Source organism: Engraulis encrasicolus, chromosome 12, assembly GCF_034702125.1.
Source record: "Engraulis encrasicolus isolate BLACKSEA-1 chromosome 12, IST_EnEncr_1.0, whole genome shotgun sequence".
Classification (NCBI taxonomy): Eukaryota; Metazoa; Chordata; class Actinopteri; order Clupeiformes; family Engraulidae; genus Engraulis; species Engraulis encrasicolus.
This window is the reverse complement of record NC_085868.1, coordinates 30,609,095-30,624,989: the sequence shown is the minus strand read 5'-3', so window position 1 is coordinate 30,624,989 and position 15,895 is coordinate 30,609,095. Positions and strand designations below refer to the sequence as shown.

General features: G+C 45.7%; 1 protein-coding gene across 1 annotated transcript in view; it reads right to left on the bottom strand.

Annotated features, from left to right (window-relative positions):
• Window positions 1-15,895, bottom strand: part of LOC134459672 (protein diaphanous homolog 3-like) — a 414,535-nt gene that overhangs the window by 225,776 nt on the left and 172,864 nt on the right. The window contains exons 13-17 of the mRNA XM_063212051.1: window positions 14,923-15,041; window positions 14,452-14,516; window positions 12,153-12,257; window positions 5,766-6,089; window positions 1,039-1,153 (exon numbers count right to left, since the gene is read on the bottom strand). Coding sequence (XP_063068121.1) covers window positions 1,039-1,153; window positions 5,766-6,089; window positions 12,153-12,257; window positions 14,452-14,516; window positions 14,923-15,041 — 728 coding nt within the window. The remainder of the gene's footprint in view (window positions 1-1,038; window positions 1,154-5,765; window positions 6,090-12,152; window positions 12,258-14,451; window positions 14,517-14,922; window positions 15,042-15,895) is intronic.

The window sequence follows — 15,895 nt, the reverse complement described above, 5'->3', positions numbered from 1 at the left end:
CTCAATACTGCCTTATTTTCTTGTCTTGTATTGTCTATACTTGTACATTCGACGTTTTATCCTGGACTTTAGTTGATGGGATGGCAGACCGCCTCAGCTAATTCAGTTCACCATTCACCCTCTATAGCTTTATCACAGTTAAGCCCGCTTTTTGTACCTCACTGGCTTGTATCTTGTATGTAGTTTATGAATTTCTCACTGCCAAAATGCCAATTTTTCATTTGAGTTTTACTCTTCGCCACCATCTACACACGTACAGAGAGGCATCCTTCAATTCCGAGGCTGCCACAAGCCTGTTTTCTTTTTTTTCCTCGCTGGTAGGGCATGACTAAAGCCCATGTAGCAGACTCAGGCCTACATAAGTGCATGGTGTCCTGAATATATTGGAGGTTGATGACTCAGAGAAAGAACAGCATGTCAGGCTTTTGCTCATTTTCATTTCTCTGTCTCGATAAACTCGTCCTCGACACCTCGCAGACACACACAGACACTTGCGTGGCGCACGCATACACACCGACACTTACGCACACAGTCACACACACATAGACACACACACACACACACACACATAGACACACGCACGCACACGCACACACACACACACACACGCGCACACACACACACAGGGATGGCAGTTAATGACCTCATTACAGTTCTGTGCCTCACTGGAGGTGACACCTGATTAGTGAAAACAAATCCATTTGCATGCTTCTCAGAGAGCTGAACAATACACAGACACACAGAGACACAGGCACGGAGACACGATGACACCCGCGACAAAGGGACAAACACACACACACACACACACACACACACACACACACACACACACACACACACACACACACACACACACAGTCCCAAAAACCAAGGGACACAGCAGACTGCTATGGCACACGCTAATGGCGATGCACGCACGCACACAGACGCATACGGGCACGCGCACACACAGACACGCGTGCGCACACACACACACACGCACACACACTCGCACACACACTCGCACACACACTCGCACACACGCACAGTGGAACTAACCGGATCTGCTTGAGCTGAATGTTTCGGCTAGTCTGGTGAGCAGGTCCGAACTCTCGTAGCGGCCCTCGTTGGCAGCTATCCAGAAGCAGCTCTCTGACATCTCCTGAGGACGAATCTGCATTTGACAAGGACAGGAGAACACAGTTTAGGATGAGCACAAGTGCTGCTGTGCTGATGTGCATCATGTTAATGTACAGAGTAGACACCACACAGAATCAAAACAAGTGCACATCTACAGTAGAAGTAGCTTTCAGACATCTCCTTAGTAGTAGTAGCACACGTGCTGAATGCTGATCAGCAAAACTGTATTAGAAGCCGAAAATAACAAGAAATCAAAGAAAAAAGTGGGATTACAAACGTTTCGGGCCTAGACCATCATCAGTGTTCCCAAATTCCTCCTTAGGAAATATCTACAGATGACAGTACTGTATAGATGAACACAAGTACACACACATGCAATGGGCTACTCATGACTACTTTACATCATGCTGATGCACATATACCCACACAGACACAAACTGCTTGGATGTCTGGGGTCAAAAAATTACATGTTACGTCTTCGCAGGCTTAACCTTCCACAGCACAGAGAACTGCCGGTTGGAATATCTCAATCTAAACAGCTCATGAATGAATCGTGACACAAAGTGTAGTATTGATGAAAGTGTGTGAAGGGCACACGTTATGGAACAAAACCAAGGGGGAATGCAGCAACACCATCACTGAGACACTGCACTGCAAATGTTCTCTGAATAAAATGGACACAAGAGGTTCTCAAGGAGTTCTTGTTGACACTCAACTAAACAGGTGAGTCATGTCTAAAAAGATGTGAAGTGCTTTCCTCTCCGCTGCCAAAATGAGTCTATCTATGCTATGGGCCTGTGTGTGTGTGTGTGTGTGTGTGTGTGTGTGTGTGTGTGTGTGTGTGTGTGTGTGTGTGTGTGTGTGTGTGTGTGTGTGTGTGTGTGTGTGTGTGTGTGTGTGTGTGTGTGTGTGTGTGTGTGTGTGTGTGTGTGGTACTTGTGCATTCAAGAGGCTGGTCTCATTAACAAGTGTAATCTGATCCTCTCTGGGTGTGCGCATCAGGCAGGCTGAATTATGGCCATTCTCTGAAGTGCCGCTGTCCACTCAGCAAGCATCTTGCACATGCCCCGTGGGCAACTCTCTCAGGCAAGCAAACTTAGTCAAGCAAGTCCGAGCTGCTGCAGTCAAACCAAATGAATTCTAATTTTGAAGGGGGGGGTGTGTGTGTGTGTGTGTGTGTGTGTGTGTGTGTCTGTGTGTGTGTGTCTGTGTGTGTGTGTGTGTGTGTGTGTGTGTGTATGTGTGTGTGTGTGTGTGTGTGTGTGTGTGTGTGTGTGTGTGTGTGTGTGTGTGTGTGTGTGTGTGTGTGTGTGTGTGTGTGAAAGAGAGAGAGAGAGAGAGACAGAAAGACAGACAGACAGACAGAGAGAGAGAGAGAGAGAGAGAGAGAGAGAGAGAGAGAGAGAGAGAGAGAGAGAGAGAAAGAAAAAGAGAGAGAAAGAAAAAGAGAGAGAGAGAGAGAGAGAGCGAGAGAGAGAAAGAGAGAGCGATCCACAAAGACAGAGAGACGTGTTGTGATGGAAAGCTCCATGTTTAGTTTCTCATTTGTGTTTTAAATGTGACTTGGCCATTCTTCTTCAGCAAGATCTCAGGCTGCAAGAGAAAACTTCAGCTGGGGCACACTGGACTGGTTGGCACTGACTGTTTATCTAATACTACTTCTGGCCTCCTCAGCGTCAAACAAAAACAACATGTGCATGGATGCAAAAACAAAAAGAAAACACCCTGCTCACTGGCGAGCCAAGTGTTCTGGGAGGTCATGATAAACTTTCAGGGTTTTGCTAATGAGAGGTAAAAGTTTTGGGTCGGCATGCATAAATATTGCAACGCTCTGCCCACTACATCTGTAAGTCACCGCATGTGTGTGTGTGTTGTTGTTGTTGTTGTGTTTCTGCAAGTTTGTATTAAGTTTGTGTAAGTGTGTGTGTGCGTGCGTGCACGCGTGCAAGAGAGAGAGAGAGAGAGAGAGAGAGAGAGAGAGAGAGAGAGAGAGAGAGAGAGAGAGAGAGAGAGAGAGAGAGAGAGAGAGAGAGAATGTGCGCAGTGCAGTGGTGCATCTCGATCTCTCGGTGAGGAGTCCTCTTAGAAGCAACTGATCACCAACAGGTTTTGGAAGGCGTCCGAGCAGCGGCATATGCTGGCCAACATCTGCACAGCGTGGCGGCGTGGGCGGCCGGTAGGAGAGATGAAATATTAATGGCGGCCCGGCCGCCGCTGGACTAATACCACTCCAAAAGAGGACAAGAGCGAACATCTGGAGGCAGGCGAGCGAACGAACGGGCGGGCAGGCAGGCGGGCACGGTGAACCGCGGCGGCGCTCTGATCCTCTGAGGGAAACAAGATTTTTTTTTTTTTTGTTCTCTGAAGCCCAGCGGCGATTGCAACAGCAGCAGCAGCAGCAGCAGCAGCAGTAACAGTAGCAGCAAGTGCGCAGAGTGGAGCCGCGTCTGACAGACAACATCTGCGTCTGTGTGTGTTTGGGGGTGGGGGGTTCATTCATGCCGGGTGTTGAATCACAGAGGTGTACTGTAGACTAGAGGGACAAAACAAAAACGCCTCCGCATGCTAGATTGTCAGGGCTTTTTTTTTTTTCAGTGTTGTCCTAGTCCCATACACCCACCCATGTACATGTCTCACAGGTATGAATTGAGTGGCTTAAAATTACCATCCTGAAGTGAACTGTATAATTCTTGTCGTTTCCAAAAAAAGATAACAGCAACATGTTGAGAAAGACACTCTTGAACAGTGTTCTTTTTTTCCCTCCCTTTCTGCTTAGTGTTTTGACAGGTCCATCTGTCCTTACTTGCACTTGTATTTGCACATTTGCATAAACATTTGGTAAGAGTAGAAAGGTGCAGGGTTACAGGGCTGTAAAGAAAGAAAAACTTTTCATTTTAAATAAAATGTTGCCACAGTGTCACAGTATAGTGCAACAATTATCTATCTGTATTCTGTATATCTGTATTTTCCTGGCCCATGCCTGAGGCATTTGAACCCTATGTTTATGACAGACCAAAACAAATCCCAAGTGGTGACACTACAATGATTTGTGCCCTGGGCGACGCCCTATCTGACACCCCTCCCCCTGGCGAAATCACACAAAAAAACTTACTGATAACAGGTGATACAAATACAATATTGTTCTTGCAGTAGTGTCATAATAGTGCGGAAATGTCACACAGATAGCGCAACTTCACAATTTTTAAGATGACGTCAAGGCAGAGTTTCGCCCCGCGCAGTTTTCCTCCCCATAGCCTACCTTTAACTCACCTTAGTTTGGGGCGCTTCATGGACATCTTGTTTTCCTTCAAGTTTCAGATAGTAAATTAGATAGATAGTAATTTAAATAGTTAACATCATCTTCCCCTTGCGATATAGATATAGGCCTGGGCGATATGAGAAAAACTTAGATTTCAATTATATCTCCCCAAAATTTTCGGTTTCGATTTTAATCACGATATGAATAAAATCACTATTTTTTTTTCTTTCCCCCGGGGGAGGGGGACATGAAGGGCATGAATCCAACACATGGATTGTGAAAAATGGTGCAAGGTATAACACCTAGAAAGGACTGGTCCAGGAAAAATAGCAAATTGCACAGGTAGTCTGGCCAGAACAAAAATGGATAATCTCATAGAAGAGATTATACAAGTTTATTTTGTATATATACAGTATAACCTAAAAAATATAAAGGAGTAAAATGAGAGATAAATGCCTAAAGCAAATATCTTTAACCACAAGAGGGATAACTGTCTAAAACAAATGTCCTTAACAAAGACTAAAGGTGCCTATAGCAAAGTACGCAAAGCAACCCCAATGAAAAAGCGAGTGTGTTTGGTAAAAGAAAAAAGGGCCGCGGCTCCTTTCAGAAGAACGAGACGAGCACTCCGACACTTACAGAGAAAAACAGGTCGCGCTCCTCTTTAACTTTACACAGACTTGTGTAACCTCTAGTCTGCCGGAGTAGCGCATTAATAAACAAATCCGCGACACTCTGACCCAACCGCGGCATAGAGAAGCAGTAAGTGCCAATACAAACATACAGAGACACAATGGAACACGGAAACGGTAAACAAATACTCGCGCTGCCGTCACATGTTGCAATAAAACAACAATCGTGAGTACACACACAACGCAGTAACAACACAATAATAGCAACTTTCATTCTCTGTTGAACTGTCAATAGAGTTGTGGTTCACTTTTAAGTCTTGGAACTAATGTAACAAGGGTTTGGTCGGAGAGATGGCTTGCTACAGACTTCACCGGCATTGCTGCTGCTGCTAGCCTCTACACGGGTGTTTGTTTATGTTGCAACAGACCGTGGCCTACTGCTCTGTGTTGCAAGCGCGTGTTCACAACCTAACTTGTCGTGGCTCTCTTTCAACTGATTGGTTACATGTGGCGCTGTTTAGATACGATTGGCTATTCGTGGGTCTGTGAAAACGGTGACGTTTTTTTTTTTTGAATGTCGAATTTATAATCATAGAAAAATTTGACATCGCGATTAAAATTGAAATCGAAAAATCGTCCAGGCCTATATAAATATATCTATATCTATAAAGCACTTGTGATACAGTCTGACAATAACCCTTCCACTGTCCCGTGCACTCCCCTCCCACCCCCACCCCCCCACACCTGTAACTCACCTTGGCCCAGTTGAGGCGCTTCATGGACGTTTCCGGCTTGAACTCCTTCTTGGGGCGCAGGCCGAAAGGCAGCTGCTTCTGCGTCGGGGACGCCATGAGCCCCCCCGGGGGTGGCGGAGGAGGCATGCCGCAGGGTGGAGGAGGAGGAGGAGGGGCACCCATCATGCCGGGCAAGGGAGGTGGCGGAGGTGGTGGAGGAGGCCCTGCTCCTCCGGGACCGGGGGGAGGTGGAGGAGGAGGAGGAGGAGGCGCCTGGCAACCGGGGGAGGAGGGGAACGGCTGGCCAGAGTGGGCCGAGGGCAAGGTGACCGCCACAGCTCCAAACTGCAGAGAGACAGAGACAGAGAGAGAGAAAAGGACAAAGAAAGAGAGAGAGGTATGCAATCACATAAAGAAAAGAACAGAAAGAAAAATCAAAATGAGATGAGAATATGAACTGGAATGGGGATGAAAGATTGGAATAATAGCACAGATGGATGGAAGCAGAGAGCGAACAGGACAGAAAAAGACAGGAGAGGTTACAGGGGGTGCGGGTTAATACAACGGCCAGCCTGGTAGACTGAAATAACATGCGAGTACAATACAATGCAATCAGGCCCACTCTTTCCGCAGTGCAGGCGGAGGCCGAGGACCTAAGTGCAGCAGGTTAGGGTTGGCGGGGGGTTAATAAGCTATTGTAAGGCGCTAGAACAGGACAGCACTTCATCAATAATCCATCACATTCACATTATTATCGCACCTCAACAGTAATCTGAAGGGATTATTAGAAACGCTGCCAGTCAGACACATTTGTGCCGACACACACATGCACGCATACACCCACACGCCCACATGCACGCACGCACACGCACACACACACGCACGAACGCACAACTGTGTGTGTTACATATCTAGTATTATTCAAAAGCATTAGGGACTTTATTTTATCTCCGGTCTTTCCATAATGGTAGAGTAGGTGCAGGCTTAAAGGAGCAGACTACAGCGCGCTGCCTTGACCCTGGAAGCAGCCAGCTGGCATTACAATCATAAGGACATGTTCAAGGTGTTCTCAAAGAAAAAGATGGACACACAAACGCAGGACACACACGAGAGAGAGAGAGAGCGAGGGGGAGAAGGAGAGAGAGAGAGAGACAGAGAGAGAGAGAGAGAGACAGAGAGAGAGAGAGAGAGAGAGAGAGAGAGAGAGAGAGAGAGAGAGAGAGAGAGAGAGAGAGAGAGAGAGAGAGAGAAAGAGATAAAGAGATAAAGACAGACAGATCAAGAAAATAAGAGCTGAGGCATGGCAGAGACAATGTAAAGGTAGCAAATAAGGAAGGAAAGCGAGAGACCCATGAACCGGGATGTAAGACTGAATGCCAGAGAGAGGGAGAGGGAGAGAGAGAGAGAGAGAGAGAGAGAGAGAGAGAGAGAGAGAGAGAGAGAGAGAGAGAGAGAGGAGAGAGGAGAGACCAAAGACTAATGACCAAGACCAATAGAGAGACCGAGACCGAGACCAAGACACACCGGTAAAAGCCAGAACGCGAAAGAAACCAGAGTGTTTACGCATGACAGAGAGAATGTAAAAGTAGCAAATAAGGAAAACACATGAGCCAGGCTGGAAGAGGGAGGGAGGGAGAGAGGAAGTGCCAGGGGGCCCCAGAGGACATGGATCAGTTTGACTGCCCATGGTCCAAAGTGTCACGTTGCCCATTGGATGGCCATTATTTACAGATTGATTGCCATATCGATGCGGGCTGCAGCTGGCACAAAAAGCCATTGATCAAACACACACTTAAGTTGATATCCTATTTGTCATGTCAATCTTAAAGGGGTGTGATTAAATGGAGTTCAAAAAAAAAAAAAAGAAGGAAAGAAAAGAAAAGGGCCAGAGGACCATTGACTAGCTGTGTGCTGCGTGCGTGCAAGTGTATGTGCGTGCCACATGCACATGCGTGGACTCCTTTCCAAAATAAAGAAAATCGAATGGAGCGTATTGCAGCTTTCATTTCAGCTCTAATCACGAAGCTGCTTTTCCTCCAAGTTAGGAGGACGTGATTGACAGTAACTAACTACTGTAAACAAGAGGAGTCTGCAAACTGCTTTCAGTGCAAATAGGTTTGATAAACAGCTCAGCTCTAGCCTCGCACGCCCTGGCACGCTAAAGGCACATGACAGTTTTTTATATTCATAAATATAAATATATTTTTTTAAAATCTGATTTTAAGACACCATTAGAAAACTTGAACTTGTTTTATATTATCTGATATTTCAGTAATAAATTCAAACATTTAAACACAGATGTTGCATTGATGTCCACGATATAATTAAGGACTCTCTCTCTTGGCCTCACGGAAAGCTACTTTGGACACTGATGAACACCTGAAGATTTTCATGTGAATACTCCACATACGCAACTTATGATGAAAACTCTGATTTCAACAATACTAACAGAGAAAAGCAATAAAAATGCTTAACTTTTGAACGTCTTTGAAAATGGAAATATATCATTTTGGCTCTTCACATCATTGCACAACTCTGTCTAGATGTATAAACAACTGAATATATGCAGATGCATGAGTGTGTGTCAGGTTGTGGTAATGTAACATGCTGCACAACCTTGTCAAAAGTAGAAGAATAAGCCAAGATTTGATCAGGACCGATACTTTTAATCTTAACTTTTAGTTAACATTGAGTAAGTTAGACTGACCACTAAGATTGTAGTGTGCATGCGTGTCTACACTCATGAATCAGAGAGCAAGATATTGATATACAAATTGCCGATTTCCTTGAAGATGTGTGCATCCTCAGTGATCAACACAGAGTACGTTCTAGTCTACTCCTTCCCGCAAAAAATATGGATAAATAGAATAAAATAAATAAATAAACAAATATAAAATGAGGGCTGTAACCAGGGCAACAGAAATGCCACAAAGTGAGGCTGGTACACGCGAAAATGGCTTATTGATCCACAGAAACTGCTTTGGATTAAAAAGTCTGGGAGGGGGAGGAAGGGCCTTGGGGGGGTGGGTGAATAAAGGTCAAGCAGTGGCAGGCAGTTGCTGTCTCCTTCAGAGTGTGGGTAGTGTGGGTGGTGTGCGTGCGTGCGTGCGTGCGTGCGTGCGTGCGTGCGTGCGTGCGTGCGTGCGTGCGTGCGTGTGTGCGTGCGCTGGGGGTTGACAAGGATGAGAGGAGAGTTGGAAGGATGGATGAAAGAAAGAATGCATGAAAGAAAGAATGCATGAAAGAAAGAAAGAAAGAATGCATGAAAGAAAGAAAGAAAGAAAGAAAGAAAGAAAGAAAGAAAGAAAGAAAGAAAGAAAGAAAGAAAGAAAGAAAGAAAGAAAGAAAGAAAGAAAGAAAGAAAGAAAAAAAAGGTCTGCAGGTGTGGAGAAAAGCAGAAGGACAGCGGCAAGAGGAGGAGGAGTAGTAGGGGACAGCCAAGCGGTATAAAAAAGAGCAATAGAACGAGAGATGTGAAAGAAAGACAGAAAAGAAGTAGGGGAGGAGGAATGAAAAGCAGTCCAGTGAAAGATGGCGATTTCTCAGAAATGGGAAAGCCAGAGGCAGCCTGTGACAGTGACTGAAAAGGCAGCAGCGATGAGGGGTGGGTGGGCAGGAGGGTATTGATGATAATGGGAGTGCTGGTCCTTGAGGGAGGAACACACACGCACAGAGCTAGCACAAACCCGCCTGGTCCACAATCAGCCACCACAGCACGCCAACCCAACTAACCAAAAAGACCTCTTTGACCATTGGTTTTCCTTGCCAATTTATCTGCTCCGTCCTCCACACACACGCACGCACGCGCGCGCACATGCACACACCCACCCGCACGCACGCACGCTCGCCCGCAAACAGACACACACACACACACACACACACACACACACACACACACACACACACACACACACACACACACACACACACACACACACACACACACACACACACACACACACACACACACACACACACACACACACACACACACACACACACTCCCTACGACCCCCTGACACGGTCTCTCTCTCTAGCATGAGCTTCTGTTTGCTCTGGCCAGAGCAGCACGAGGGGTGGCCAAGCAAGCTCTTGTTAAAAAGGATCCAAGCTTTAAAAAAAAAAGAGAGAGAGGGAGAGAAACGGCTGGACAGGAAAAGTAAGTGTGTAAATATTGGCTTTAAAAAGCGGGTGATTGGGAGCAAGTGGTGCGAAGCTGCAGTGTTGGCCCTGCTCAAGCCGACCACCGTCACATGACACACACAGACACACACATGATTCAGACACACACACACACACACACACACACACACACACACACACACACACACACACACACACACACACACACACACACACACACACACACACACACACACACACACACACACACACACACACACACACACACATAAAGCAACCCATCAACCCACACAGAGCCACCTATCCGCACGCGCACTCACACACACGCGCACGCACACATGCGCACACACACACCACTGCACCACTCCCCAGCAGAGGGGCTGGAGGCCTGCTGGAGAAGCAGCGCCAGGGCTGTTTAATGCAGGAGGAGTAATCCTGGCCTCGCCGCAGCTGAAGGACCCACTCCCACTGTGTTTACTCGCGCAAATTGAAAAATTATCAGCGGAAAAGTTATCAGCTAGGGCAACGAGAGAGAGAGAGAGATGGAGAGAGAGGGAGAGGGAGAGGGAAAGAGAGGCACAGAGAAAGAGAGAGAGAGAGACAGCGAGAAAGAGCGAGAGAGTGAGAGAGGCAGAGAGAGAGGGAGAGAGATGAGGGAGCAAAGGGAATAAGGGGAAAAGGAAAGGTAAAAAAGAAAAGGAATAAGGAGGGGGCAGAACAGGTGCAACAAGAAAGAGCAAACGAGAGAGGGGGAGAAAAGAGCAAGTAGAGAGAGTTAAAAAAAAGAGAGAGAGAGAGAGAGAGAGAGAGAGAGAGAGAGAGAGAGAGAGAGAGAGAGAGAGAGAGAGAGAGAGCGAGAGAGAGAGAGCGAGAGAGAGAGAGAGAGAGAGAGAGAGAGAGAGAGAGAGAGAGAAAAAAAAAGGAGAGAGCACGCAGCTGAATAAATTGCTTTAAAAACAATTTCCTTCTGTGGGCCAAAGATGAGAGTGCCGAGAAAGCCGAGGGCTGGCACTGTGTATCTGCTCCCTGGCTAATTACAGTCAAGGTTGTAAAACACTTCATGCATTCAAAAGACATAACTTGCCATGTTCACACTAATCCTCTGCACAATGAACGACGCTCCTGGTTACCATGCGTGCACGCTGCTTTTAGTTTATTTAACATGCAGCTGTTTGCTGCTTAGCAGTGCAACATGCTCCATCACATTGTCACACAGACATGTCGTGCACACTCGCATCACTCACGCACACACACGCACGCACACAAACACCTGTGCACGCACACGCACACACACAAACATACACAAACACAAAAGATTGTAATCTATGTCCATCCGGGAAAACACACAGGCAGATTGCAAGGTGGAACGTAGCAAATTTCATGCCGAGAGTGCGCACACAAATATCACAAGGCTAACACCATGAACTCAAGGCTAGAAAAAGACGCATGACGTGAAGTATTGCGCGGACGCACGAAAGGCACAGCATGATACAGGCATGAACAGATGCCCAGTTGGGCAGATAGGTGGAGGAGGCATGTGGAGAAGAGAAGAGAGGCCAGTAAAAATAGAGCCTGGATGGAACGACCGAATGGCCAGACGAATGAGGAGCGGATGAGAGCATGTGCGTGGGGGGGGATCCTGTGGCGGCAACAAGGCCAATATGGTGAGGCATCAGAGGAGTGTGTGTGTGCGTGTGTGTGTGTGCGTGCGTGTGTGCGTGTGTGTGTGTGTGTGTGCTTGTGTGTGTGCGTGTGTGTGTGTGCGTGTGTGTGTGTGTGTGTGTGTGTGTGTGTGTGTGTGTGTGTGTGTGTGTGTGTGTTCGTGCATGCGTGCGTGCGTGTTTGTGTGTGTGTGGGGGGTGGGGGTTTGTGCTTGCGCGCATGTGTACGACAGCAGAGGGACTGAATGTGCTATGAATAGTAATTACAGCATGACCATCTAGTGCCATTTGTATATTCTGGTTGAAGGGCCAAATTAATATCATGTCTATAAAAAAAGACAAGGATGACATGTACGGATGGGAAGGATGGCCTTGTTCCCAAATAACAAAACAAATGAGCGAAAGACATCGTGAAAAAAACAGCAAAAGGGAATTAAGTACATGTATGAAGGGCTAACTGTATTTACAAATCAGAAAGAAAGAAAGAAAGAAAGAAAGAAAGAAAGAAAGAAAGAAAGAAAGAAAGAAAGAAAGAAAGAAAGAAAGAAAGAAAGAAAGAACAAGAATAATGAGTGAAGAGTGAAGAGTGAGTGTGAGTGAATACCTGAGCCCTGTAGGCCTGAACTTCCGCCTCCAGCTCCGTGATGCGCTCCTCTCTCTTCAACACCTGAGCTTCAGCCTCTTGACGCCCAATAAACTCCTCATCATACTGGAAAAACACAATGTACACACAGTATGTAATACTAATACTGTAAGAACTGCATTTCACTTTTACATGTTCTGAATTAACGGCGTTTTCTTTGTCAACGCAGATGTGTGTGTCATATTAAAGCATTTCTTTGGAAAAGACAGATAGATTTGTTGAGCACGGCCCTACACATTTTATCAAACTTGAGATTAGACTGAAAATTCATTACACCTCTTCTATCTTTATCGTGATAAAGCCTATGTGTCTCGCTTCGGAGATGATGCTTTGTCAAATTTGCAGTAACTACAATACCCAACCTAATACCGAGGCTTTGAAGGCATTTTTCTCGGTTTCAATGTTGTAGGCATAGTTACTGCACGTAGCCTTTGTAGGGCAGAATAGAACAGTAGGATCAATTTGTGTTTTATTTAGAGCAGTGCCAGGCTAACATTCAACTTAACGCTTTTAAACCTCATTAGCACTCAGTCCTCTCCCATGATGCACCAGATGACAGTTTACAGGTGACAAATAGGAGCATGGCGAATACCTTACTTTTCAGTGCGATACAGTAGGGTTATTCACATACTTGAACCCAAGGATGATAACTAAAACCTTAAAAAAGGACAGACACGTGCCAATGCAAAATGTTGCTTTGAAAGCATATGTCTGTGTCTGTCTTCCCCTATTTGTTAATGTATTCGTATGTGGAGGAAAACACTATGTTTAAAGGTACACTGTGCAAGAAATGGTCAAAAAGGTACTGCAACTATGGTGCTCATTGAAACTGGGCTGCCTATTGCCAAATTTGATCTTTACCTGAAAGTTTACTAAGTAATAAACTAATATTTTCTAGTATGGCCCAAGTACAGTCATTTTTGCACCTAAAAATGTCTATTTCTTGAAATGCAAAATGGCGGACCATGGAGAAGATCCCCTTTTTCATGCAAGAAAAGTGCAATTTTCCCAGTCAAAATGAATATTTAGACTTTGATGGTGGTGGTAAGTACTCATGAAAAAGGTAACATTAGAAAACGCATGAGTTCTGGAAATAAACAACAAAAACCTCACACGGTGTACCTTTAAACGTTAAAAAAGCACAATAACAAAGTGAATGAACCTTTTTTTCCTATCTCTAAAAGTGGCCATGTAATGCAGAGGGACATCAATAACAGTGTTTTTAGATTGCAAGGAAAGCATCTTATAAGTTACTTAGCTCATTTCTGAAAAACCTTTTTAGAATGACATTTATGGTAACATATGAAATCGGCATGTAATTGTGTTATGGTACCTTAATTTAATATAATGCACTAAGGCTAAAGTGCTGCATGGCATTTGCCTAAAAAATCACATAAAAATAATCTGTTGTATTAGATAATTCGCAATGAAAGAAAAGTAAAGGTACTGATGTTTAAGTGTCTCTATGGCAGAGCCAGGATGAATGTTAGAGGGAAGGCAGGAGCAAGTACACAGTGTGTTTGCAAGAAAGAAAAAAAGCGAATGACTGAAAAAGGGACTGGAGAGAGAGAGAGAGAGAGAGAGAGAGAGAGAGAGAGAGAGAGAGAGAGAGAGAGAGAGAGAGAGAGAGAGAGAGAGAGAGAGAGAAAATAGAACTCTGTGTGTGTGTGTGTGTGTGTGCGTGCGTGCGTGCGTGCGTGCTGGCTGTTCATTGAGACAGCCTGTGGTTTCTCGGTGTCAGATAAATCAAGCATTCTTGGTCGCCTTCATTTTTTTTTTGTCCTCCACAATTTGCCAGAAATCAATGCGGCCTTCGTTTTAATCTCAGAAATTTTGTTAATTACCAATGACTGTTTTAACGATTTCTAGTAATCCCCCTTTAATTAAGGAGGGCTAAATAGGGCATTCTTAAGCAGCCTTCAAAGGCCTGTCTCTTCATTAGGACAGAGGCCCCGTACACAGAGGACACATAAACAAAGGGAGAGGACGAGGGAGAGAGAGAGAGGGGGAGGGGGAGAAAGAGAGAGAGAGAGAGAGAGAGAGAGAGAGAGAGAGAGAGAGAGAGAGAGAGAGAGAGAGAGAGAGAGTAAGGAGAGAGAGAGAGAGAGAGAGAGAGAGAGAGAGAGAGAGGACAAGAGAGAGAGGACAAGAGAGAGTAGGGAGAGAGAGAGAGAGAGAGAGAGAGAGAGAGAGAGAGAGAGAGAGAGAGAGAGAGAGAGAGAGGTGGAGATGGAAGGGGAAAACATAGAACAGCACTTGCCTGCTGTGCCAATTCGGACGCCCTCTGCTCAAACTCATCAGTCCGAGCTTTATCCACGCATACATCTGATGGGAGGGGAGAGGACGGGTGATGGAGGGAGGGAGCAACAGAAAGGTGATGAAGGGAGGGGAGGGTGCGAGAGAACAAAAGAAAGACGGGTGGGATGAGACGGGTGGATTAATGCATGACACCAATGCCTATGAATTACACATCAGTATATAAACACACACACACACACACAAACGCACACATAAAGAATAGGCATGCCGGTGTCTTTGTCTTTCTCTCTGTTTAAAACATAAACTTTGAACACAAACATGGACATGTGCAAGGATAAACATACATATATGAAAATATACACCTGTACAAACATTAACATATATATTGTAAGTGTACTGTACATGTTAATGTATGCATACACACATGTGCGCTCAAACGCAGGCATGCACACACACGGGCACGCATACACACCTAAGAGGTGACTGAAGTCCACATCGAGGCGTTTGCGGTAGGTAAAATCAGGATCGGTCCCGCTGCGGTGCAGCACGATCTGTGACACGCACTCATCTATGATCTTGAAGTACTGAGGCCTGGGGCAGAAAAGACACAAAAGAAAACAACACACAGAATGGCAACGACAGTCAATCAACGGAAATGATAATCAGACCTTTAGACTTCAATCGATCTAATCAGAATCCAACAAAAAGATGAAGAGAGAAAAAAAGAATGGAAAACATCAAAAAACACACAGCCCTATTTGATTTGCATATAATTTTTGTAATGTATGAATACGTAGTAGGGCTTCGTTCATCGAGAGGTGTCCTTCAGGTTAATCAAAGACCAAAAATGCTCAAAAGCCTCAAGTAATAGACACCTCGCCACCCTACCCCACCCGCACCCATCCTCCATCACCCAGCAACAGTAAGTAGGAGGAGGAGGAGGAGGAGGAGGAGGAGGAGGAGGAGGAGAGGAGGGTACGGGCAGGGTACAGGGCTGCTGTGGGGTGAGGTGGGTTACTCTTGTGGAATACAGGGGCATCTGTGCTCCTGAAGCCATTATGATGAGAGGGGGGGATAAGGCTGGCCCATCAACTCGTTTGAGGTGTCCTTGATCATGCCTGAGCGGGCTTTCATCCATCAGCCGTGGCTTTTGTCAGGCTGCTCACATCCTGTGCCACCGCCGCAAACCACCACTGCTGCTGTGGACAGTGGAGAGAGGAGAGCAGAGGTAGCTCGCCTGCCAAATGGCCTGATTTATACTGTAAAAACGCCCAGCCCAGTCCAGCAAAAGCACAAACCCGGCAGCGACCTCGTCCAGTAAAACAAGAAAAAAATGCCAGCGTTTTAATGCTCTGGCAGGAAACGTGTGACTGTTAAAGTAAAACAAACGATGCACTTGGTTTGTTTGTTAATCACTCTTATTTTAACTGTGAGGCAGTCCAATA